The sequence below is a fragment of the Gymnodraco acuticeps genome, unplaced genomic scaffold (genome assembly GCF_902827175.1).
Source record: "Gymnodraco acuticeps unplaced genomic scaffold, fGymAcu1.1, whole genome shotgun sequence".
Lineage (NCBI taxonomy): Eukaryota > Metazoa > Chordata > Actinopteri > Perciformes > Bathydraconidae > Gymnodraco > Gymnodraco acuticeps.
Window position 1 is genome coordinate 70,467 of NW_022991213.1, and position 24,019 is coordinate 94,485.

Consider the following 24,019-nt stretch of genomic DNA (forward strand, 5'->3'; position numbering starts at 1 on the left):
TGAATGAATCATTAGTGGCAGCCCTATACTTCAATTGTTAACAAATAAAAACGAAATGTGTAACGGGCACTAAAACCGTTTTGGATCCAAACGGCATAGATTAGGATTAGTTCCACCTCATCATACAAAATGTTACATTATTGAATTTCTAAAGATAATCCAAAAACATAACATACATTCTGCTGTGTAATAAATAAGGATAAAATACATTTAGCTGGTCAAATGCTATGCTTTTACAAATGTAAGACTTTGAATGCATTTTCTAAATAATCAGAATGCTTCTTCCAGCAGTGGCAGAATCATACAGTCGTTTTTCTGTGTTTGTAATTCAGTAATTGCTTTAGTTAGTTCTCACATGGGCATGTGGCTTATCCTCATGCATCAGAACAGAATGCCTGAGGTGCTGTGAGCAGAGGAACAGAGCCAACTAGGCAACAAACTAACTGTGGCGCCATATTGATCCCTTTGTTTATCTCCCTCTGTGGTTTGTAGAAGTATCCTATTACCTATCGTTTCAGTTGATATTGGGCTTTGTGGGGTTTATAGGGGCAGCTGGGGCTTAATCCAGCCTTGTTGTAAAGACATTATTACATTTTGTGTGTGTGTGTGTGTGAGAAACAATATCAGTGTCCACACTATGAAATCAGCACACACATCCATCCTGTTGATTTAATCCTTTTTAATAAATAAATACAGAAAAATAAGTTGATGGCTCCATGGAGTCGTGGTCCTAGCTTCAATGCAGGTCAGTAGAAACACTGAGGAGAGACAGGCTGCAATCACACAGGAACAAATAACAGGATTTCATCCCTTTGCTGCACATATTTGACCCTTCTACAGCTGATGAAATACGAGTGATAATCAGGCTTCACACGCATCAGTTCCTTATAAAGAGGGGGAGTGTTTGATCAAAGGTCCCAGGATCAAATCCAATGTGTTGTCCCTGTGAGAAGCGGCAGTGACTGACAGGAAAACACTCTGTTATTGTACAGCTTTGGCCTTCTTTAACTTTACAAAATTCTCGTCTCAGCTTCGAAAGAGGAAAAATACAGTGTGTAATGAGAAAATATAGGAACACACACAAGATTGATATGGTCAAACAATACCATACAGAGGCTACACTATAACATATCACATCATTGGGTGTAAATGAACTCCATCCATCAGTCCAAAGATGCTTCTGGAAAGCTACCAGCGACAGCAGTGTGTGCAATTCATCATTCAGTGGGTTTACTTAGAGTTACACGAGAGCATGTCCTGCCAGATACAAGACACATGGAGGTATAGTGTGATAAATAACAGTAAGAACATGCACAAAGTCACATTTCTCTTCAGATAGTAAATACCTTTGTCACGGTGTAAAAAAACCTCAAATCTGCACATCCAAAATAAAATAAAACTGTTAGGATTGTTTAAATGTTCAGCATGAATAAAAATAAATGGAAGACCTGCATCCCAATCAATGACCCTATCAATAGTATAATACAGTATGTTAGGACAAGTTATTATATTGGATAACTTCAGGTTTTAGCATCATATCATCATCTCAGTCTTAGGCATATATTACATGTCATATATCACATCATATCATAACAGTCTTTCTTTAAAAGAGCTTATATAAAGAGCTTTTAAACCACTGAGCAGCGGGTTGTGCAAAGGGGAGAGGAAAGGAGAGCTACTCTGTAGCAGAAGCTGGTTCAAACTTTATTCTAATTCATATATTAGAAAATATGAAATCATGGAGTGCGAGACCATTCTGAGTTTAAGAGCTTTCTGCAGTCAACATGTACAGTATGAAACCCATTCCATCCATGTAGGCACCTTTTAAACAAACAAAACAGACTATAGCTTATTCAATAAAAATGGTTGCAGTTGCTATGGCTACGTTCAGAATGCAGGCCAAAAGCTTGTTAGCACATATTTGACTCAGATCTGGGTTTTTTTTCATAACGGTGTAAACAGCACAAATCACATGAAACCAGATCTTGTTAAAGGGGCCCTATTATGCTCATTTTCAGGTATATATATGTATGTGTGTCTCCATGTGACATGTCTCCATGCCTTAATGTTCAAAAAGCTCTTTATGTTTCTCATACTGCCTGTGCTGCAGCACCTCTTTTCACCTTCTGTCTGAAATCAGAGCCCAGTCTGCTCTGATTGGTTAGCTGGCTGGCTGGCTCTGTTGTGATTGGTCAACCGCTTAGTGACGTCCCCGCCCCTTAGCCTATCACGTACTGTACAACGTGTTGGAGAACTAGCCAATGGAAGCACGAGTGTAACGTGTTGATGTCACTACTTCGCGGCAGTAAACAAAGGAGTCCAATGGAGGTGTTTCAGACGGGGGTGGGGGGGGGCTGATGGTTTGAGTGTGGGAGAGAAACTCACTTTGGGGTTTTAGCCTTTGCAGACCATTTACTTGCACACAAACCTATAGAACACACTACAGGAAAGGGAAACGACCCCAAAAGATAATAGGGCCTCTTTAATTCTGATTTGGGCAGATGCAGGTCTGATATTTCTTTTTGGAACAGTTCAATCTGAATTCATGTGACTTTTCTGTCTAATTTGACATTGTGTATACAGTGGAGGGACAGTGAAAGTCATCACCTGCTTCCTCTGTAAACACATGCCACCATGCTTCTGAAAGTTATCTGTGTGTGACTTCCTTGTAATTATTATGTTGTGCATGCGGGTCAGTTCAGGACCAGTTCGCACAATAATGGTCACTTCTAAAAAATATAACGGGAAACAGCTAAACCAAAAAATTCCCAGAATTGAGCGCTAAAGCTTGCAGTGTGAACGTAGCCTACCTCTTCTTCTTGTAGGTCCAGTATTGCTTCTAAGCTACAGATTGGACACATTATAAATCTCCGGTAACAGTAGCATGAGGTTCTACTAAGTCTGACTACAGTGCTGTACACCACCTCTAGCTCAGCACAATGTTAATTACATGAGCACAATGCTAGAAGGGGGTTGATTGTGGGTTAGCTGTACACGTCCCATTTGGCTCTGCACATCACAGGTGGTGTTCTCAGTGTCCCGCCACCTGCCCCCTGCTAAGCAGCCTGCATGTCCCCAGTCAGTGGGTTCACTTACAGCACATGGCAGCAGTTGTACTGAGCCAGCGGCAGGATCTTGGGCTTGTTCTGTGTGGGTATGTTGAAGGCCAGAGCTTTCTCACACAGGGGGAACTGGAAGAGTCTCTCACGCAGCTTCAGGCTGTGTCGTTTCCCCTGCTCCACCCTCGGAGCAGCCTCTTCCCGGGGTGGAGATCTGTCCGTTAAGAGGTCCTCTCTCCCCCCCTCCTCTGTTCTCTCCTGTTTCTGCGCCTCCTTATTGTTCAGGATGAGTCTTGGAGAGGAGGCGGGGATGGAGGGATCAGAGGGATCAGGGAGGAGAGGAGGAGCCTTGTTGTTGTTGGGTTCTGTCTCCTCGTCGTTTCCTTCCTCCGGGCTCGGGGACTCCGGCTGCCCCCGACAGCACGGTACCACCAAACCAGGCAGAGAGGACGGTGGGAGGGCAGGGGTCGGCCTGAGAGGCCTGTCTCCATGACCGACAGGCTGGTCTGAAATCACACACCCACTGTCTTCCTCCTCTATCTCCATATCTTCCTCCTCTTCCTCCTCTTCCTCCTCCACTATCTCCATTAAGCTTCCTAATCCTTCTTTTTGGTCATCTGAACCTTTAAGTATCTCCTCAACTTCTTGTTCTGCCTCTGCTTCTTGCAAAGATTCTAAACCTTCACCCTCTTTTGCCAAACTCCCCTCCTCCTCCTTCTCCTCCTCCTCCTTCTCCTTCTCCTCTTCCTCACCCTTCTCCTTCTCCTCCTCCTCTTCCTCTTCCTCACATATCTGCTGTAGTGCAGGAATGTTCTTAGGGACTGGTGGCTCTTCAGCGGGAGGAGGTCTGAGGGTGAAGCTGAGGCTGGGTTGCCAGTGGCCAGGGAAGGTCTGAGGTTGAGGCGGGGGTCTTGCGGCAAGCAGATCCCCACACTCAGGTGCTCCTGAGCGGGGAGAGCCTGGAGAGAGGGCCCCTGAGAGCCAGTGTGGCGGGGCCTCGGGGCTCAGTAGGGCGTCATCCAGCCCCTGCAGCCAGGGATGAGCCTGGATCTCCTGCAGCGAGGCGCGCAGAGACGGGGCCTTCTGCAGCATCCTGGAGATCAGGCTGAAAACACACAGAGCGTTATTGTTTCACAGAGATATGAAAAGCTTGCATTTTCCATAGCCTGAATTGACACAGACAATAACCTGATTATATCTGATCTAGGTCATCTCCCCACATCTTACTAAAATAGCTTGAGCACTGTATTAAAGTCCAGAAGGTTGTTCTGTTCTATTCTGCTCCTTCTCAATAATCAAACAGCATCATGTGACTGAGTCATATGATGGTTCAGACGTTCCAGGATGTGTTTGCGGCTGCAGATAATCGAACACACCACTTTATTAGGGGATTTTTTGTTGCCTTCTAGAGAACAGGAAATCAGTGTGAATTCAGAGCAAGGACTCGCGCAGATACAGCTGCTGCTACATTCATGTTTTTGGTTCAGTGTGTTTGTTTTTCAGCAGGAATAGGGATAAACGACGAGCCCTGTTATAATAACACTCTATAGAGTGGTGCAGGAACGAGTCCTAAAACCCGGAAGTGAGTTAGCATTCTACCACTTCGGGTTCACTTGTCTCAGAGTCAACGTTTTTTTTAACATGTTTTTGGAAATCTGCTCGAAATAAGGTCTGTGTTTGACACAAACTTAAGAGACGGATCACGTTTTGTTCTACGACATTAAATACATCAGCAGTGACCCCACTGGTGACTTTTGAAGAGTTTACGTGTCTGAAAAACGATGGTTGTTAACAAGGGGCTGAATAGGACTACAGAAGTTGTGGAGGACGTTGTACGTCATTACACTGAACACGTAAACACTCCTCTAAGTTTGTTTGCCCTGTTCTGCTTGAAAGCAAGTCCCTGCCTCCTGCAAACTGTTCAAACAAACACTTCAACTTGTACCATTTACAATCTGTATGTTTGAATATCGATCTTAAGTTGGCGTGACGTTGAAGTCGTGCGACCCTGCTGTAGTTCCTTTATAGCATAACGTTAGCATTTTGCTTCAGGCGATTAGATTTATGATTCGAAAATGATAAAAGTAGGGTAGACATGTGGATATTATCCGGCTGAACAAAACGTGCATTTATCAAACAGGTTCGTTTTCCACAGACCTTATTTCCAGCTATTTTCCAAAATCCTATGGAGAAATCCCACTGCTTTCTGTCGAGGGAACCCGAGCGCAGCTTACTTCCGGGTCGGCCTACAAAAATACGTCATCACTGCACTACTCAAGAGTGTGCACATGAGTTTTCCTTAAGCCCCGCCTCCAATCTCCTACTCTCGACTCAGTCAAATGAACGCAGTGAAAATAACTGTAGCTCCTGCTTTAAGCGCATTTAACAACTTTGATAAAGTATTCGTACTGGGTAGTCTATTAAGCAAAAAATAAATAAATGGTACACCGATTTACAGTGTGTTTTGGATACACACTCACACACAATACTTGTTAGTATGATTATTTCATTCGTTTATGTGGAAATTCCCTGCTGCATCATTAAATTGATACTTAACTATAGATGTCTACCCTGCTCCCTAGGTTTAATGCTAGATTTTTTTAAAGACCTTTATTAATACCACATGATGTGATTTGATAAGGTTACACCTTCAAGAATGATCAATTATTCTGAGAAATTCTCAGCAGTATGTAACAATAAGTCCTCATGATTATTAATTAAATGAATGCAACCGGATTAGCATCAGTAAAGAGGGAGGCATTAGCCTTTTTAATATGATTAATTCATAACTACATTAGTCACAGTGCTTGCTATAGGTCAGATGATGCTGACTGAACAGAAACAAGAACAGGAACTTATGTCGAAACAGATTTTATGACTAACATCAGAATTAAACAAATATTAAGGACTTTGTACATTAAATTCAAGGATTTGTAATACTTTCTAAGATTACTTTTTGAAGAGGCCCTATTTTGCTTTTTGGGTTTTCCCTTTCCCGGAGTGTGTTATACTGTATCAGTTATGTAAATGGTCTGCAAAGTCTAAAATCCCTGTGTTCCCTCCAGAGGGAGTTTCTCTCCCGCACACTCCCCCCCCCCCTCTGCCTGAAACGCCTTCATTGGACTCCTTTGTTTACTTGCGTAACATAATGACATCACTGTGTTACACTCTCGCCTCTATTGGCTCCAAAACATTTTTTCATCACTCTCCAACCGTATTTTATGTTTATCTGTAAGCTGAGGACAGAGTGTGTGATTGGTTGGAGGTGTTAGGAGTGAAAGTGAAGTGAGAAAACCCATGAGTAAATATGAAGCAAAAGTCTGTGTGTATTTTACCGGACTGGAATATGGTCTTAAGGAGACAGATGTTCAAACTATTTCATTAGAAAACACTCTAACAATGTTTAAAGCCACAAAACAAAGTGTTCAGTGTTTTAGCTGGAGCTGAATTGGCAGCAGGGTGAAGAAGTGTCTGATATAACTAGGACACTAGCATTATCCAGTGAAACACACACTAATTAGATAATTTCACGGTCAGCAGCTTTTAGACAGGCCGTGGAACAGCAGAATAATCTCTGGGAGCAGAATAAGCCTTTATATGAAGAATCAATTCACGCAGAAGGAAATAAACCCATAGAGATAATATAATCTTTGTTTTTATACATAATCAGTTTGTTCTGAAGCTGTGATCAGAGCTTAATCTTATCAAGTGTTGCCATGTTCTGACCCTGGTCTCATTTATCAGTACTCACTCTCTACAGTCGTCTGAAACGTGTTTGGGGAAGCGGTAGCGGCAGTCCAGAATCATGACCAGAGTCTCGCTGTCGTTGGTTTCCTGGAAAGGAGGGACTCCACACACCAACATGTACAGGATCACCCCGAGAGACCAGATATCTGGAACACACAGAAAAGCACACAAATCCGCCATAAATAGCAAGTCATGTCAGACTCTAAAAAGCCTACTGCTAGCAGATTATAATAAGATTTCCAGGGGACTCATAAACAGTGTTGGGACTAACACGTTACAAAGTAACGCGTTACTGTAACGCCGTTATTTTTTCCCGTAACTAATACTCTAACGCATTATTTTTTAAATTCAGTAACTCAGTTACCGTTACTACATGGTGCGTTACTCCGTTAGTTTTTTTTATATAGTCAACAGCCAGGCGAACAGAGATGAGAACTGTACTTTAGTACAGTACTTGAGTAAATGTACTTAGATACTTCCTGTGTCACATGCGGAGACGGGCTGTGGGCGTGTTTGTGTTGTTTACTAACAAGACTATCATGGCGGCGGCGGAGCTCAAGTCTAGTTTCTCCACCTGGAGATATTCTCACTATTTCACTTTAGTCGAGCACAAAGAAAAGAAAGTTTCTGTTAAATGTAAGTTGTGTCTTGGCAGGTCAAAGAGCCTATCTACTGCCCAAACCAGTAATTAAAATCTCTTAAAACATCTGCAAAAACAACATGCTGGGACGAAGCTAGTAGCTAAGACCACAGAGACTCAGCCGACGCCACTCCACCTCCACCTAAGCAACAGCGGCTGGATTTTAACCAAAGGACTGTTATCCAGGGAAAAGTCGATAAAGCCATTGCACGGTATGTTGTAGAACACATGCAGGCTATTGCTACAGTGGAGTCACCCGCTTTCAGGGAGCTAGTTAGCATGATAGCATGTCCGGGCGGCACACGGCATATGGGACGGAAAACTTTTTCCAACTACCTGGAGAAAGAATATACAAAAATGGAAAGCCAGCTAATATCGATGCAATCCAGATTGCATATAATGCATGTGAAGTTGATCAACAGATTGTATTATTCTCCAATGCAATAACAGTACTGAAATGAAGGCTATAAGGGCATTAATGATAGGGATGCCAGTGATCGGTCGAATAATCGATTATTATTCGCCAGGGCTGCCGAATAATCGATTTTGATCATGGTCAGTTTCTGGCAACCCTAATTAATGGGAGCCCTTTCTTTAAGTAACAAATACGTTACTTTTCACTGTAACGCATTACTTTTTGGTGTAAGTAACTAGTAAAGTAACTGAGTTACTTTTGAAATGAAGTAACTAGTAATGGTAACTAGTTACTGGTTTTCAGTAACTAGCACAACACTGCTCATAAGAGATATTTAAAAATAAACCTCCCTTTTGAAATTACATTACATGTCACTTGTCAGACGCTTTTATCCAAAGCGACTTACATACTCAGTACTGTGGGCAATCCCCACAGGAGGAATTTGGGGTGAAGTGTCTCAGGGACACAACGACATGCTGACTGCAGTGGGGTTTGAACCTGTGACCCCCTAACCCGAACACCAACGCTCAACCCACTGCACCACACGCCTTGACTTGAAACCCCCTTAAAGTTATTTTCGACTGCATTGAACCGATTTTGTCCAACAAATATACATAAAAGGATCAACTCTAGATCACAGTATAAAAAAAGCAGTATTTATTGATAATATAGTGGTGCAGTGATGACGTATGTTTGTAGGCTGACCCGGGAGTTAGCATTGGAAAGGGCTCCCTTGACAAAAATAAATGGGATTTTCCCATTGGATTTTGGAATATTGAAAAAAAAAAGGTCTGTGGCAAACGCCTGTTATGGTACTTACACATATATTTACAAAGTTAACGTAAGCCTATCACCACCGCTAAGCTAAAGGTGGCTAATGTTTTGCGTGATGACATTTACTATACTTTTTGAGTTACTTGTTAGCAACCACTGTTTTTATGACACGCAGAAGCTTCGGACATACACCAGTGGGGTATTTATTGACATAGTTTATGACCTAGAACAAAATGTTTAAATCTCTTAAGCTTGTGTAAACCACAGATCTTTTTTCAGGCACCTAACCAACACCACGTAAAAAAACAAAAACTTTGAGACGAGGGAACTGGAAGTGCTACAATGCTAACTCACTTCTGGGTTTAAGGACTCATTTCTGCACAACTACATTTCCTCTCGCCTCCTCCATATCCTAGAGAGGTCAGAGGTGAGCATCAGAGCAGCGTTCCTGCCAAGTGCTATATGATGTTGACCCTCAGTTAAGTGAAAAAATATAAGAGGAAAGAGAAAGATTTACAGCTGGATGTTTTATGTGTCGAAAGGAAGGGGCCTAAGCTGCAGACGGATGGGCTTGGTGTTCTGGACACACACACACACATACACACACACACACACACACACACACACACACACACACACACACACACCACACACACACACACACACACACACACACACACACACACACACACACACACACACACACACACACACACACACACACACACACACACACACACACACACACACACACACACACACACACTTTCCGTGTTGCCCGACAGTGCTGACACTGTGTTATTTTCCCGTCTCCTCCCTTTCCTTCCTCCTCCTCTCCCCCTCCCTCTCTCGTTCTCATGCAGATGCATTGAGACGAGGTCCATGCAAACTCAGAACGCGGTGGCGGCCGGTTCAGGGAAACGCACACAAATGCAAAGGAAAGGGAGCTGAGGGCTGAAGGCCATAACAAACAAAAGGCTTGTTGTGGTGTTGAGCTATTCTAAGAATAGCGTTCCCTCTTTTTTTCTGTCTCTTCTGGTGTTTCTCCCAAAACACTGGGGAAAAGAACACCGCACACAGGAAGTTCGACTTGTCCGATAACCCTAATGTAACTCTACGAATAAAGCTAGTTCCCATATCTAATAAATACCACCTCTGCTTAAATCACAGTTCTTATCAGTTCTTTTAGACCTTGGTCTTTTTCTCAATCTTTCATCAGTTTTGTCATTGTTACTACAAGGACCATTATATATACAAGGGATTTAAACACAGTAGCACATTAATCCTTTTAAAATTGGCTGTATAGTCCCTACATTTTCACTTTGTGTGTCAATCTAATAATTTTAAGTTTTCTTCACACATTTTGTTTTCTACTACAGAGTTCTTGGCATTTGGATATATATTTTTTTAAATCCTCTGGAGCAGAGAGAGGATGTATATATATTAAAAAAAAAAGATTATAATTATTATTTTTTTAAACACCTTGAATTTCAGGGGGGCGCGGGGCTCCGTTGGCGGGGCGCAGCGCCCCTCCAAGACAATGGTAGGGGAAACACTGATATTGCACTGCATCGATTTAGTGAGATAATGCCAGATGATCTGCCTATTTTAATTAGCTTTTTCATTTAAATATCCAAAGCAAATTAGATGAATAGGGATTGAAAGCTCTTTTCTTTCAGAAGACAATGACTTTTCAAAACACTGGTTCATTCAGATCCATATCTATCTCACACGTACCAGTCCCATGTGTAAAAAACATTACGCTATTGTCCTAAATTATCCCCACAATGGTCGGAACAACGGCCCTCAGTCCTCACCGTACAATGTGAACTCGTGTTTCATTTCAGTCCAGTGAAGTGTTATGCAACAGGGAGGAGACACTGAGTGCTGGGAGAGTACTTTTCTCTGCTCACTGGGGAATATCACACATTCTCACCATGCATTAGCACACACACACACACACACACACACACACACCACACACACACACACACACACACACACACACACACACACACACACACACACACACACACACCACACACACACACACACACACACCACACACACACACACACACACACACACACACACACACACACACACGCACACACACACACACACACACACCAGAGCTTGTGCCCAGAGTACTGCAAAAGGAGCGAACGATCCTGGATGTGGCCTTTTTTAGCGGATGCCCTGTCGAAGTGCGCAATGCAAGACGTCATAAAGGGTCAACAAAGTCAGCCCCGTTCCAAAGGGACCTCTAAGAAAGATTCTGCTCTTTTTTGCCCAGATTTCATTGCAGCAAATGCAATTGTGTCATCATTCAGGTCATCAGTCACCAATAAAGAAACAATATGAAATGGTCCTATTTTAAGCCATTTATTAAGCTAATTATATTTACAAATCTTGTTATTCTGATTCTGATTATATTCCAACCGACATAATGAAAACTGGGAGGCAAATGATTATATGTACATGTATTGTGTGTTCAGCTTTAACTGAATATTATGCAGCAGGGACAACTGCTCACCTCAACAAAAAGCCAATGGGATATTTCATTTAATTGTTGAGTTATAGTAGAAAAAAGTCTCAGGGGCAATCAAACACAAATGATACTTCCACATTTTGCCCAGCAAACTCACAAATGAATAGCACCTTTATGATTTTTGAGGTAGAAGTAGAAAGCTCACTTTAGGCTATAAGATAGCTACACTGCGGTCGTATGCTATAACTCACCTTCTAGTGACAGTATTACGTACAGTATGTTGACATTTTTTTCTTTGGAATCAGATGAGATGCTTCATGGATAATGTCGAGACATACAATACAAATGTTTGTACACACTTCTAAACAGTTATTATAATCGTGTAAGATCAGAGCAATGTGGTTGATTTGAATTGTATTATTTTAATGAAAAAGTAAGGGACTTGCAAGAGACAAAAGCAATTAAAAAATGTAGTCTCAAGTGTGGGTTAAATGCCGAAATATTAACATAGAAGACATTAGAAAATGGTTTTCAAAGGCTAAGTGGTACTCTCGCTGACAAGTCAGTGGGAAAGATGGTCAAGTGCCCCCTTACAAAATGGGCTTTGTTAGTTTAAAGGGGCCCTATCATGCTTTTTTTCCTGTAGTGTGATATATCTGTTTTTGTGCATGTTAATGATCTGCAAAGGCTTAAATCGCAAAGTAACCTCCAGAGGGATTTTCAGTGACATCACTATGTAACACACACTTCTTTTGACTAGCGCTCCACAGATGGCACGTGATGGGCTAAGGGGCGGGACATATCTAGGTGGTGGACCAATCACAACAGAGCCGGCCAGCTAACCAATCAGAGCAGACTGGGCTCTGGTTTCAGACAGAGGGTGAAAAGAGGTGCTGCAGCACAGGCAGCATGAGAAAAATAAAGAGCTTTTGAACATTAAAATATGGAAACATGTCACAGTAGAGACACTACATACTAATATGAACCTGAAAAAAAGTATAATTAAGATGAAAGAGAAGATATCGTGAAATAAAATATATCTATAGGTTGCTGTTAAGTATGTAGTCAGAATCAATCATGTAAACAGTTGCTGCCCACTTCACATCTTGGGAGCACATCCACACACTCAATCCCTTGCTGTTTCCAAAGGACGCATTTATCATTTCTGTTGTATAATTTCCCCTAAAGTCATGTGACTGTTATAGCAGGGTTTCCCACACATAGACTATACTTGGGCCGCCCAGGTATATTAACGGCCGCCCAAGTATATTTCGCGACCCATTTAGTTTTTTTTATACGTTTTTTAAAAGTTTTTTTTATTGGTCCGTGACCACGACACCATCTGCGATCGATTCACTTGTGGACAATGATCCCTCGCTCTACGCCTCCTGTACCCAATCCCGGACTGGCCATCGGGAGGACCGGGGGGTTTCCCGATGGCCTGACCTGTTAAGTGGCCTGCCTCACACAGGGTGACTGGCTGTCCACATGATGTGGCCTGCCGACATGGCCACTGTCATACAGATCATAAATCAAAGCCCTTGATTGGTCTCTGTGTGTCAGTCAAGCTCGGGATAACCTCAGCTCAGGTGAGGTAAAGGACTCTCTGAGTGTTTAGATAGTTAACTTAGTCTACGTTCTCAGTGGGTCTCAAACGGTTTGGTCACCATTTATGTAGACACATATTTCCATTTGAGAGGGTAGTGAGTGATTAGTAAAATATGCATAAATAAAAAGTTAACTAGGTGAAAAAAGGTAAGATACACTTTTAAAACTTGTTGAGAGCTAAAACTAGTCTCAACGAGGAGCAGCGGGGAGAAGAGGGAGACAGGAGAGGCTGATTCTGGAGCACAGACACACACAACTATAAATGAACCAAAAATAAATAAATAAACAAGTTTCAGGTTTTTTTTCATATTGGAAATGGGATGTTATTGGTTATGGCCATGATTTTATGATTATTGAAATGTATACAGTTCTGTTTCATATAGGTGTTTCCATAGATCTAGTCTCTTTATTTTCCCCTCAAAGTGCACCACATTGATGCATTTAACTCCAACATTAAAACAAAAAATCTTACCGGGGGAGCATGCCCCCGGACCCCCCTAGAGGATTTGAGGTCCACCCCCACTTAAAATCACATTGATAGGTTCCTAAATACATTTACCATTTTTTTAAAATAGTAACCCATGCCCATGCCCATATGTTTATTTGTGGCTATCACTATGGGCCCTGCCTGTACCTGTTCGCTCTACCATCTCGTGAAGGGTCTGCTAACAAGCGACCAACAGAAAGGTTCATGTTAATGTTGTTGCACGTTACCTCAAACCCCCAAGTATATTTCAGATCTGTGGGAAACACTGTATAGGATTGTGTTTCCAAGAGGGATGATTTGTTGTTGGTTATATTTCCAACACGTCTAGTGGGGGTGTGCAGGATCCGGGCTTTGCAAGTCCTTGTTGGTGTAAACAGTCCAGAAGCCCTCAGGTTGATGTGAAAACACTGACAAAGAGGTTTTGTCGGAAAAGACTCCCACGTTATTTAGCTGTTCCTTCATCTAAATGGGATGTTTGGTGGGGGCCAAAGAAGGAATGGAAAGTCATTATTCTAAATCAAAGTTTTTGCTGTAATTCAATAATTCAAACCAGAGAGCTGTAAACAAATTTAAATTCTAACTTCATTATTTTGTCTGACTTATCTGACTTACTAATACCTCTTGTACATGCTTTGAAATTAATTTGATTGCAACTAAAATCTGCATTTGGTAACACTCTATAATTAAGGTACACAAATTAACCATCAACTAGTTGTTAATTAACATGCATATTAGCAGTTTATTGGCTCTTTAGTAGTCATTATAAAAACACTTATTAATGCTTTATTCTACATGACCATATTCTACAAGTAATAAGCCATTAGTTGAGAGTCTTTCCTCAATAACCCTCTAATTAGTGCTTATTTATTGCAAGTAAGGAAGTTGTTGACATGAGTTTTGGTCTATATATGCGCTGCTCAATATGGGCCTAATAAGGCAGTAGTAGCACAAGAATAGTAATTCTTCCATAATAACACTTAACAAATATGATCCCGCCAAACTCATGTGTACCTTAATATAAAGTGTTACCCTGCATGGTAATGTTTTAGAAAGCAGGTTTTTCTACCGTCATATTCCAAAAAATTGAAAAGAGATTTGACACTGTCGGCTTGGCTCATTTATTCAAGTTTATAAAGTGTGGCACATAACAAAAACGGGGCCTGAGATGCAGAGAACGTAATCAGGGAAAATATCACATGGTTTACAGTATAAGAGTAAATACAAAATATAGCCTGTGAACTTTTAAAATAATGCACAAAAGTCCAAAAGCATAACTTTGTATACAAATTAGGGCTGTCAGTCGATTAAAATATTTAACCGTGATTCATTTGTCATTTGAACAATGACAAAAATCCTCATGAATATTAAACACAACCTCTGAACATTACAAATATTCGCCTCAAATTTGCCTCAATTCAACCTGGAACTTCTCATACAATAACACAATACAAAGTGTGTGTGAGTGTTAGTGTGAGTGTATGCGCACGCGCGCACGTGTGTGTGTGTCTGTGTGATGGATCGTTGGAGCTATGAGCAACTCAAGGCATATAACGGGAGCTGCCTGGACGCTGCAATCATGTTGCGCGCACTATCCGTGCTGAGTGTGCTGACTTTTCGTACAATGTCCCACTGTCTGGCTGCCTGCATAAAGTCAAGTGCTCGGCGCAGTTGTTGGCGAAATGTTGCTCCTCTGTTTTCATTTAAACAGCTCCGTATATCCGTTAGCGCAGCTAGCTAGCACCAGATGCTAACAACAACAATACACGTAAGGTCTCTCTCTCGCGCCATGCTCGCGCCATGCTCGCGCCACACATACACACACCCTCCCGGTCCTCCCGATGGCCAGTCGCTGCCGGTGAGCGTGGAAGTGTGGTCTGCCGCAAGCGGACGGCAGGAGCGGGGCTGTCAGCATCAGATTGTAGATGGTATTTTAAACTCGAGGACAAAAAATACACATGCGTTAATCGCGTTAAAATAATTAGTGGCGTTAATTTGTTTTTGCGTTAACGCTTTAACTTGACAGCCCTAATACAAATCCATTTATTTTGTTTGGTTTTGTTTAATTTTTTATATATTTAGGATAGGTCACATTTAGGTATTGCCCTCGTATAGTATGAGGGTAATACTGTGGCGCTAATCTTGTAAATAAGATATATCTGTGGGTATATGTGGATATATCTGTGGGTATTGTCCACAGTAATAACTGTTACATGTCTAATATGTGTAATATGTCGTGTAAAGCGCCTTGAGCACAGCGCTCTAATAAAAATGTAATGAATTATTATTATCAATTCTGGCGAGAACTTGGCTACCGTGATGGCGCCACGGACGTAAACAACAACGCAACGTCGGAGCTCCATAAAAACAAAGCTGTCAATGCTGTCTGACCGTCTATTTCACACGATTTTCATATTTTTGAAGTAATTATACTGCTTTTGACAAACGAAAATATTGTTTTCTGGCATCATTTTAATATGTTACGAGGAAAATCTGCATTTTGGTATGAAGGCGCACGCCAAAAGTAAGAGGGCACAGCGCACCTGTTACCCAGTTTAGACAATTCCCTGGCTATATATTTTTTCTAAATAAAATGTCAATGTCTGTATATTTTAAGAATTAGAAATCCATTGTTATACATACATTCATACATTCATATTATTGTATACATTATAGCTAAGACTGTAACAACACTGTTGTGACGAACAACTGTGCAATCATGTTACAATTGAATAATGTTATGACAGTCTGCTAGTTTACTGTTTTTGTAAATGTTCACTCACTCCTATAATGCTGCAACTTACAGTATATAAATACCTTGGATTAGTACATATTTGATTTTTTTAATTAACAAATGCCTCTTGTTTAATATTTTAGTCTACTCATTTTATTTTCTGCACCGTCCCCTTTAATGCTGCAATGATATAAATGTCCCGGCTGTGCGATGCATAAAGGATGTATAACTGATGGTATATTATGCATTATATTTGGGCCATAAATTGGTCCTAAAATAAGAAAAATATATTTGTGTTCCAAATTATTCGCAATTATTTTAGGGACAGTATATAATTCACCAAAATAAATGTGAAAAGCTACATTTACAGTATGGAAAATCTTCCTATTATAATTGCTATATAATATGCTTAATTCACATTCTATTTACACCTCATAGCTGCAGTACAAAATGGGCTAACAGTATCTGGGAGGCTTCAGTATCTGCCAAATGCAGAACTTCCTCCTGCTCAGAACACAGATAGCTAACTTTTGTCCGCCTCCCTTCTTATCTGAAACTTTATGAAACTTTATTGCCACACACTTCTCTGTCATAACTCATCAAACATTGTCATATTTAGATTGTTTCAGTCAGAGCACATCCGAATGCATACAAAGTATCATTTCTGGCCTCTTTTGTCTAGGATAAACCATGTTGACCGAGTTCCTTTCTTCTTCTTTTAATCACATAAAAGGGCATTTGGCCAAGAATAAGGAAAACACAAACATGTATCATCAGCAGGCAAGCATGTACAACACCACATTCCTCAGACTTAAATTCTGTGAAGCCCTACATTAGCACTCAAAAACACACGTGTGGAACAGTAAAGGGCAGCTGTTATGTAACTGTAGGCAGTGTTTATCTTTGTCAAATACCTAATTCACCCTGGTGTCTCTCCTCCACATCATGAGACTATCATCAAACACACACACACACACACCATGTCCTCAAACACAGCTTGCATACGGCAAAGACTCGTGAAGCAGCGACGGTGAAACAGCTAGACAGAAATATCAAAGCGGCACACAGAGCAGTTTGTGTGTGCGTGTGGAGAGAGAGAGAGAGGGGTGTATGAGTCACCTTTCTAAGCTGAGATCACTAAGGACATCTCTGTCTCTGTGCAGCTCATGATTATCACACACATATTCATGAGTGTGTTTGTGTGGTGGCGTGCATTCTTTAAATGATTATGTAATGGTCACATCCACAGGTTGAATCATGTTGAAATAGAACAGAAAAATGCACGCGAGTTAAGGTGAAGCAGAACAATTTGTCTTGGAGGATGTAGTAATGGCACACACAAACCGATTCAAACGGAACCCCTTCATGCAAGAGATTTAAAAACGGGAACATAAAAAAGGAACTAACGCAACAGTTAGGTCATGTTAAAGTTATGGATGCATGTGAGGAGGGTTTCTTTAGTTGCACTCTGCCCCACCCAGACTAAAATAATAATGGAGCAACACCCATTGTAGGAAAATAAAAGAGAAAACTAAACATTTGTAAAACTTTGAATAACACCTTCCCTGGTTTTGACATAAAACATTTCACATCTTTGCAATAGGCAGTAAAACAAATGCAGTAGAGTAGATCCTTAGTGCTATAGCGTCTTGTTGCAGAGCTCCCCGCTTGGGCCTATAGGCACTGGAACTCATTTTAAAATGGCACGTGTTAAGGTGGAAATCACATGTTTATCATGCTCACTGTTAATATATTATGTATACCACTGAGCATATATTTTACACAACGTTACATGTCATTAGTTAAAGCATTTATCCAAATCAACTTACATAACCTTGATACCATAGACCAGGGGTTCCCAAACATTTCACCCCCAAAAGAACAGTGCTAGGGACTGGTGCTAGTGATTTGTCAACGGGGGGCGCCTCGCAGCGCGTCAATTCTACAGATGGCCAGTCGGCCCCTGCAAAATGTCTATGCAAACGTTATTATTAATAATTAAAAAAAATTGGATACAATTTAATTATCAATTTTTTATTTGTAATCATCTCGCGACCCCCACTTTGGGAACCCCTGCCATAGACATCTGGGAGCAATGTTTAGGGTCAAGACATTTGACTTGCTGACTGCAGGGCCTTCTGATCTGTCGACGCCCCTGCACCACGTCGCCCCAAACACATATTTGATATTCATACTGTGAAGTCCATGTCACACAACAAAGGTTTGCAATACAAGCTTGATATTTTTGATATAACCGTAACTTAAAGTAAAGTTCGGTATCGTAATATTAAGTGAAAAATAACTTTAGAACACATTAGCTCACTTTAGCTAGCTAGTTTTGTTATTGATGTTATCAAACTAGCGTTGATGTCACCAAACAACAACTTCAAAAAGTAATCCGCTAACATTTACGTTGGTTTGGACGCGGCTGTGGCTCAGGAGGTTGATTGGCTCATTCACCAATTTCAGGATTTGACATTTATGTGTGAGTGCGTTTGTAAATGACCATTATTCATTGCAGCCCTTCCATCAGTTTATAAATGTGTGTGTGTGCGTGCGTGCGCGCGGGCATGCGTGTGTGTGTGAATGGGTAAAAGCATTGACATGTAGTGTAAAGTGCTCAGAAGACTAGTAAGGCACTGTTTAAATTCAAGTCCATTTATCATTTGCCAATTACATAAAGCAAAGCTAGCTTACATAAGCTAACTCATAAGGTCAAGTTACTTGATGTTAAATATGAATTGACCTAGCTTTATAAGTTTGTTTACCTAATCTTATTGGTGGAGGTCGTGAATAAAACCTTGCTCTATCCTGCTGAATGTCACTGGTGTTCAAAATATCGTACATCACTTCCTTCTGTAGCTCTGCAGCTAGACTCATCTCACTAATTGCCGTTGGGATACATTAGCATTCAGTGCAGAAGCTTTCGTAGTCACTAGAAGAAATAGCACCCAAGCCCTGCCAAAATCCATCCTGGTCCAGTTTAGCTGATAAAATCGCCAACCTCCCTGAAATGGGCATGCTGTGTGTCCTCCCCCAGGAGACATGGGACCACATTGACCTCCTGTCCCTATAGTGTCTGCTATCAATTGGCCTGCCGTACCTCTGATATCACACATATCCCAGCATTGCACACCAACCTTTCTGCTATAGACAAACATTGATAAATAGTACTTTCTCTTTCGGCTATCTATCTCTGTCTTTTTTACAAAACGCTTGCTATGCAGTGTGAGAGTCCAGTGGTGAGCTGCAGTGTTCGGTTCCACTGCAGAACGTGCCCGTTTGGCTCATGGCTGGCTGGCTCAGACTGACACAGATACACACACTAATCCTTTATGGACATGCACACACAATTACAAACAAAACAGATCCATATATCTGTATATATATGGATCGAAAACAAGCATTCAAATATGGAAGGGTGCACAGAGCTGGAACACACAGAGAAACAATACAAATACACAGGAGTAGACACACAGGGCTAAGGTGACCACACACATAGAAAGTGATTAACTGAAATGCACACACACTGAGGTCAAGTTTTTAATGGTCTTAGTAAAAAAAAAAAAATCATACAAAAAGTATCTGCAATTCCAAAATGAGTGTGCAGATGAGGATTTGAGGATTATTAGAAAGTTCTAGAACAGCTACTATCGAGGTAAGGCTGCTCAGTTCATGCTGGAAAATAATTGAATTACATCGGTTGAGCTGAAGTGGATTCACTCCCCTTAATTAAGGTTTTACATTCAGACAGATTTTGATCCCTACTTCGGCTGATCTCAGAACCAAATGAGTAAGATGTTGCAGCCACTGGCTATGATTGGAATATACATGAGTGTGTTATATAGCATCAGCAGCGCAAGAAGTTTGTGTAACTAGAACCCTGCACATACTTGCTTATCTAGGCCAGTGGTTCTCTGCCTTTTTAGCCTTTGAGTGACCCCTTGTCATTTGTGCATGCGTCTACATGTCTACAGTTTGTTCCTTTTGTCACGTACATCATTCATCAAAGGTCAAATTGCGTTGTAACGGCCCAAAACACTTCCATTGGGAAAACGATGCAAATATAATGCACTAATGTGCCGAAACACATTTAAATGAAGAAACATCTTCACCAACTTGACAAACATGCGCAGCTTTTACTCAAAGTACTCAAAACACAACGGAAACCAGGGGACATTTCAAAGTGATGCGCAGAGCTGGGACTAGAGCACTTGTTCATGTTCGGGATTATACATTTGGCCAACAGTCGCTGTCAAGTTATTTCAACAATGTGTTGGCATGATATACTCTGCTGCAAGCTAGCTTTCTAACGTAGCTAACCTAGTCATTTGAATTCCTGAAAGTGAACAAGTGCTCCGGTCCCAGCTGTGTGCGTCACTTTTTAGTGTCCAAGTTTAGGTTGTGTTTTGAGCTTCTTGCAGTGTTTTTTTTTATTTGCAGCGTTTGGTTTATGCAGCGCTTGTAGAACTAAGCACATGTTTCGTCAAGTTGGTAAAGCGTTTTCCTCATTTGCATGTGTTCTATTTACATCGTTTTGGAAAGGGCAGCGCGTTTTTTCCTTATCCAAGCGTTTTGGGCCGTTAACACATTTGCACGGGTCGGCCACCGTACGATTCACCGATCGAGACCAGTTTTCAACACTTGCAAAAATAAATAAGAAATGAACCATTTGCTGTTACTCACCAACTGCTGGAGCATCATACTCTTCCCCCAGCAGAATCTCTGGAGCAGAATACGCTAGCGATCCACAGCTAGTGGCCAACATTGTCCCTGGTTGGAATAAGTTGCTGAACCCAAAGTCCGTTAGCTTCACCGCCCCCTGCTGGGGAAAGAACACCACGTTCTCCGGCTTCAGGTCCCGGTGCACCACGTGCAGCTGGTGGCAGTACGCCACAGCACGCACAATCTGGGCAAAATGGCGCTTGGCATTGCCTTCAGCTACGCCTCCCTCGTGGCGGAGGATGTAGTCGTAGAGGTCGCCCCCCTCAGCTAGCTCCATGATGAGGAAGAGGGTGCTGGGCGTGTCGATGACATCGTAGAGGCGAACCACGTTGGGATGCTGCACTAGTCTCATGCACCTAAAAAAGAATTATGCTAAATGTAAGATAGCTGTCAGCGTAATCCAAACTAGGAATATTAACTTTTAATAGTTGTGCAGCTGATAATTCCATTTGATTTCTAAATATTGCAGAAAGTAAGAAATCGCGTTTATAATACTTACACATTATGTTCAGCACGGTAATCTCTACGTATTTCACCAATTCAATGATTTTAGAAGCGTAAATGCAATTGCCGGAAGTAAGAAGCTAACATTAGCTATCTAATTAGGTCACTCGTTAGCAACCGCTGTTTCTATGAAACAAAGAAGCTTCAGGCAATCACCAGTGGGGTATTTACTGACTTATTTTCTGTCGTAGAACAAAGTGGGAACATCTCTTAAGCTTAACTTAAGTGTTAACCACTAACGACTTATTCAAAAAAACATTGCTTCAGGACTTTCTGGGTTTTATGACTCATTCCTGCACCACTCTATTCAGTTTTAAATTAGTATGGTTTACCTCACTTCCTGTAAGAGGTGGCTTGTTGCCATAACGTCAAGTTTTGTCTTGTCAATCATCTTGACAGCAACCAGTTGCCTCGTGTTGACATGACGAGCCAGTTTGACCACAGCAAAGTGGCCCCTGCCCAACGTGCGACCCAGAGAGTAGAGTCCGCTGAGATCCGAGCGACCGGGGCTGCTCCTGGGCTCGATATGTCCATCAGGAGCTGAGGTGGTTACTTGTCCAGAGGAGTCCATGTTTGAAACAAGAAGGGATTTGAGGAGTAGCACAGGAGGAATTCAGGAGGAATTCAGGAGGAAGGGGAGAAGGAAGAGGAAGTAGGAGACGGGAAATAGTTGTGTCAAGGTGTCGGGGACGGAGGGAGGAAGGGGGGCAGGGCAGCAAAGTTCCTCACTGGTAGGGAGTTGCCTAGAAGGACAGAAAAAAGACAACACAATGAGATACAATTACAGTGTTGAGGTTTTGGCCTTGGCCCGAAGGGAAAAGGGCTTAGATGAGGTCAGCTGCTGCTAAAAGCCTCATCCCTTCAAGTACTAGGCATGATTGAAAATTACCATATTTTAACAAAGGCAGAGAAGCCAGGTTTAAATAAAGCGGTGAAGTCTAGATTGTATCTAATTATACTGAAGCACAATGACATGGTATGATATAGGGTAACACATTATTTTATTGTGTGTAATGTTGAAGGCCTGTGTTTCTCAAATAACAACCATCCAGCACAAATGGCACGCCGAATCAATACTGTAACAGGAAACCGTAATGTATGTATGCATGTGTGTGTGTGTGTGTGTGTGTGTGTGTGTGCACGAGAGTTTGTGTGTCATTAGTTTGGCTAAGAGGGTCAGAAGGTGGCATTAGACCTGATGATGTCATCACCAGATCTTCCCCAGGGTAACAAGTTCATCATCATCTTCATTACCATGGTGATCGATACAATTACCATTGTCAACTTCACTGCTGTTTTCTTTATCCTAATTGTCCTCGTCATCACTGTCAATAGTTTATCATCAATTATGTATCACTATATGACAGCATCACTTTCCATTAAAGACAACAGCAGGCTTTCCCCCCACATGTTTAAATCCCCTCTCACAGCTCTACTGGGCCAAGTATACAGACTCAGGCCTCACCGTGTCAATATGCTCTCATATCCTTGGCTGTACACTTTTATCAGATTCACAACACTGCATGATCCTAAGGGCTGCTTCACTTGTGCTAAGGCCAGCTGTTCTCTACTTGGCCTCAACTGCAGTCAAGAGTTGGCACATACGCATGTAGTCTTTTTCCTGGCTGCTGCTCAACACATCCAAACAAACCTCGCTGACATTGAACGCACCACAGTAATAACGCCGCTGTTGGACGAGATATGCCGTTATGAAAACACCTCGGTGCCAACTTACCATTGTTGTGCAAATTATCCCGTAGCCGCGAGCCAACGGGTATTTCTGTCATTCACACTCGGTGTCGCTGAATTTAAACGTAGAAGAAGACAGCGCTGCCCTCCCGTGTCCTTTCATAATACTCCATGTTCGCAGTCATACTTTTCTCATGACTGACTGCCTGCCTCAATTCATTGAAGAGTCTCTAGCTCTGTCCGCCCGCCCGCTCCGCAGAAACACAAGAGTGGGACGGTACATATCGTGCGCGCGCCCGTGTGTACAGCTTGCTTTTGACGTCACTACATTCCTTCTCGCTCCCGCGGCGCAGCAGCAGCGAGCGGCCGCGCGCCTCGTGCGCAGTGAAGAGAGGAAAATGAGTGAATGAAAGCTTCGGAAGTCCAAGAAATTATATAACTCACTGACTAATGTGCATTTTCCTCTGAATAGCAGGGATAGACAATGAGATGTCCCATAACATACTAACGTACATTCCTGAGATGCTTCTTTTATAATGACTTTAGGGCCACAGCGGAAATGAGGACCTAAACAAAAATAGTTTCTATTTATACCCCTATCTGCCTTTGAAATTGGAGTGCACTAATGGAAAGTCACATAGCATTCCTCCTGTACTGTCCCTATAGGGAGCTACAGTGTGCCAAATAGAATATATTAGTGACCTCATCAAGGTTTTGGTGTATGAACTGGTTTGTTATCAAGCCTAATTATTTTTAATCTGTTTATTGGCCTCATGGCCACACACCAACATTTACATTTTTGAATTGCATTTAATGTATTTTTGTTGTTGTTTGCAGGATTTAGAGATTCCAAATTGTTATTTTGAAAAGTCTGCACTAGTGGATGATCTCATCCCAGAGCTCTTTGTTTCATCTCAGGCAAGCTGCAGAATAATGGGGCCATCTAGTGGTCCTTTCTTTCTACCTTCCCTATTTTCTCTTTCTAGATTACTTTCTTAAAACTGTATTGCTGATCTACCTGCAACCCACACACTACAGAGAAAAACGGATATGGTTAGGTATGAGACATTATAATTGTTTTAAACTTCATAATACAAGCAAAAAATCCACTAAATTGAGCTTAGTTAAACAAATGGCCAGTTGTTATTA

General features: G+C 41.7%; 1 protein-coding gene across 2 annotated transcripts; it reads right to left on the minus strand.

The window, feature by feature from the left end:
- Positions 1-664: 664 nt before the first annotated feature.
- snrkb (SNF related kinase b) lies at positions 665-23,143 on the minus strand. Of its 2 annotated transcripts, XM_034238675.1 has the most exons (5): positions 22,917-23,143; positions 21,514-21,924; positions 20,639-21,033; positions 6,811-6,952; positions 665-4,164 (listed from the first exon to the last, which is right to left on the minus strand). In XM_034238675.1, the coding sequence occupies exons 2-5, from the start codon at positions 21,750-21,752 to the stop codon at positions 3,093-3,095; spliced, it is 1,848 nt and encodes a 615-aa protein (XP_034094566.1). In that variant the 5' UTR covers positions 21,753-21,924; positions 22,917-23,143; the 3' UTR covers positions 665-3,092. The 2 variants fall into 2 exon arrangements, with proteins under 2 accessions (XP_034094566.1, XP_034094567.1); XM_034238676.1 differs by lacking the exon at positions 22,917-23,143 and having other exon boundaries at positions 21,177-21,919.
- Positions 23,144-24,019: the final 876 nt, after the last annotated feature.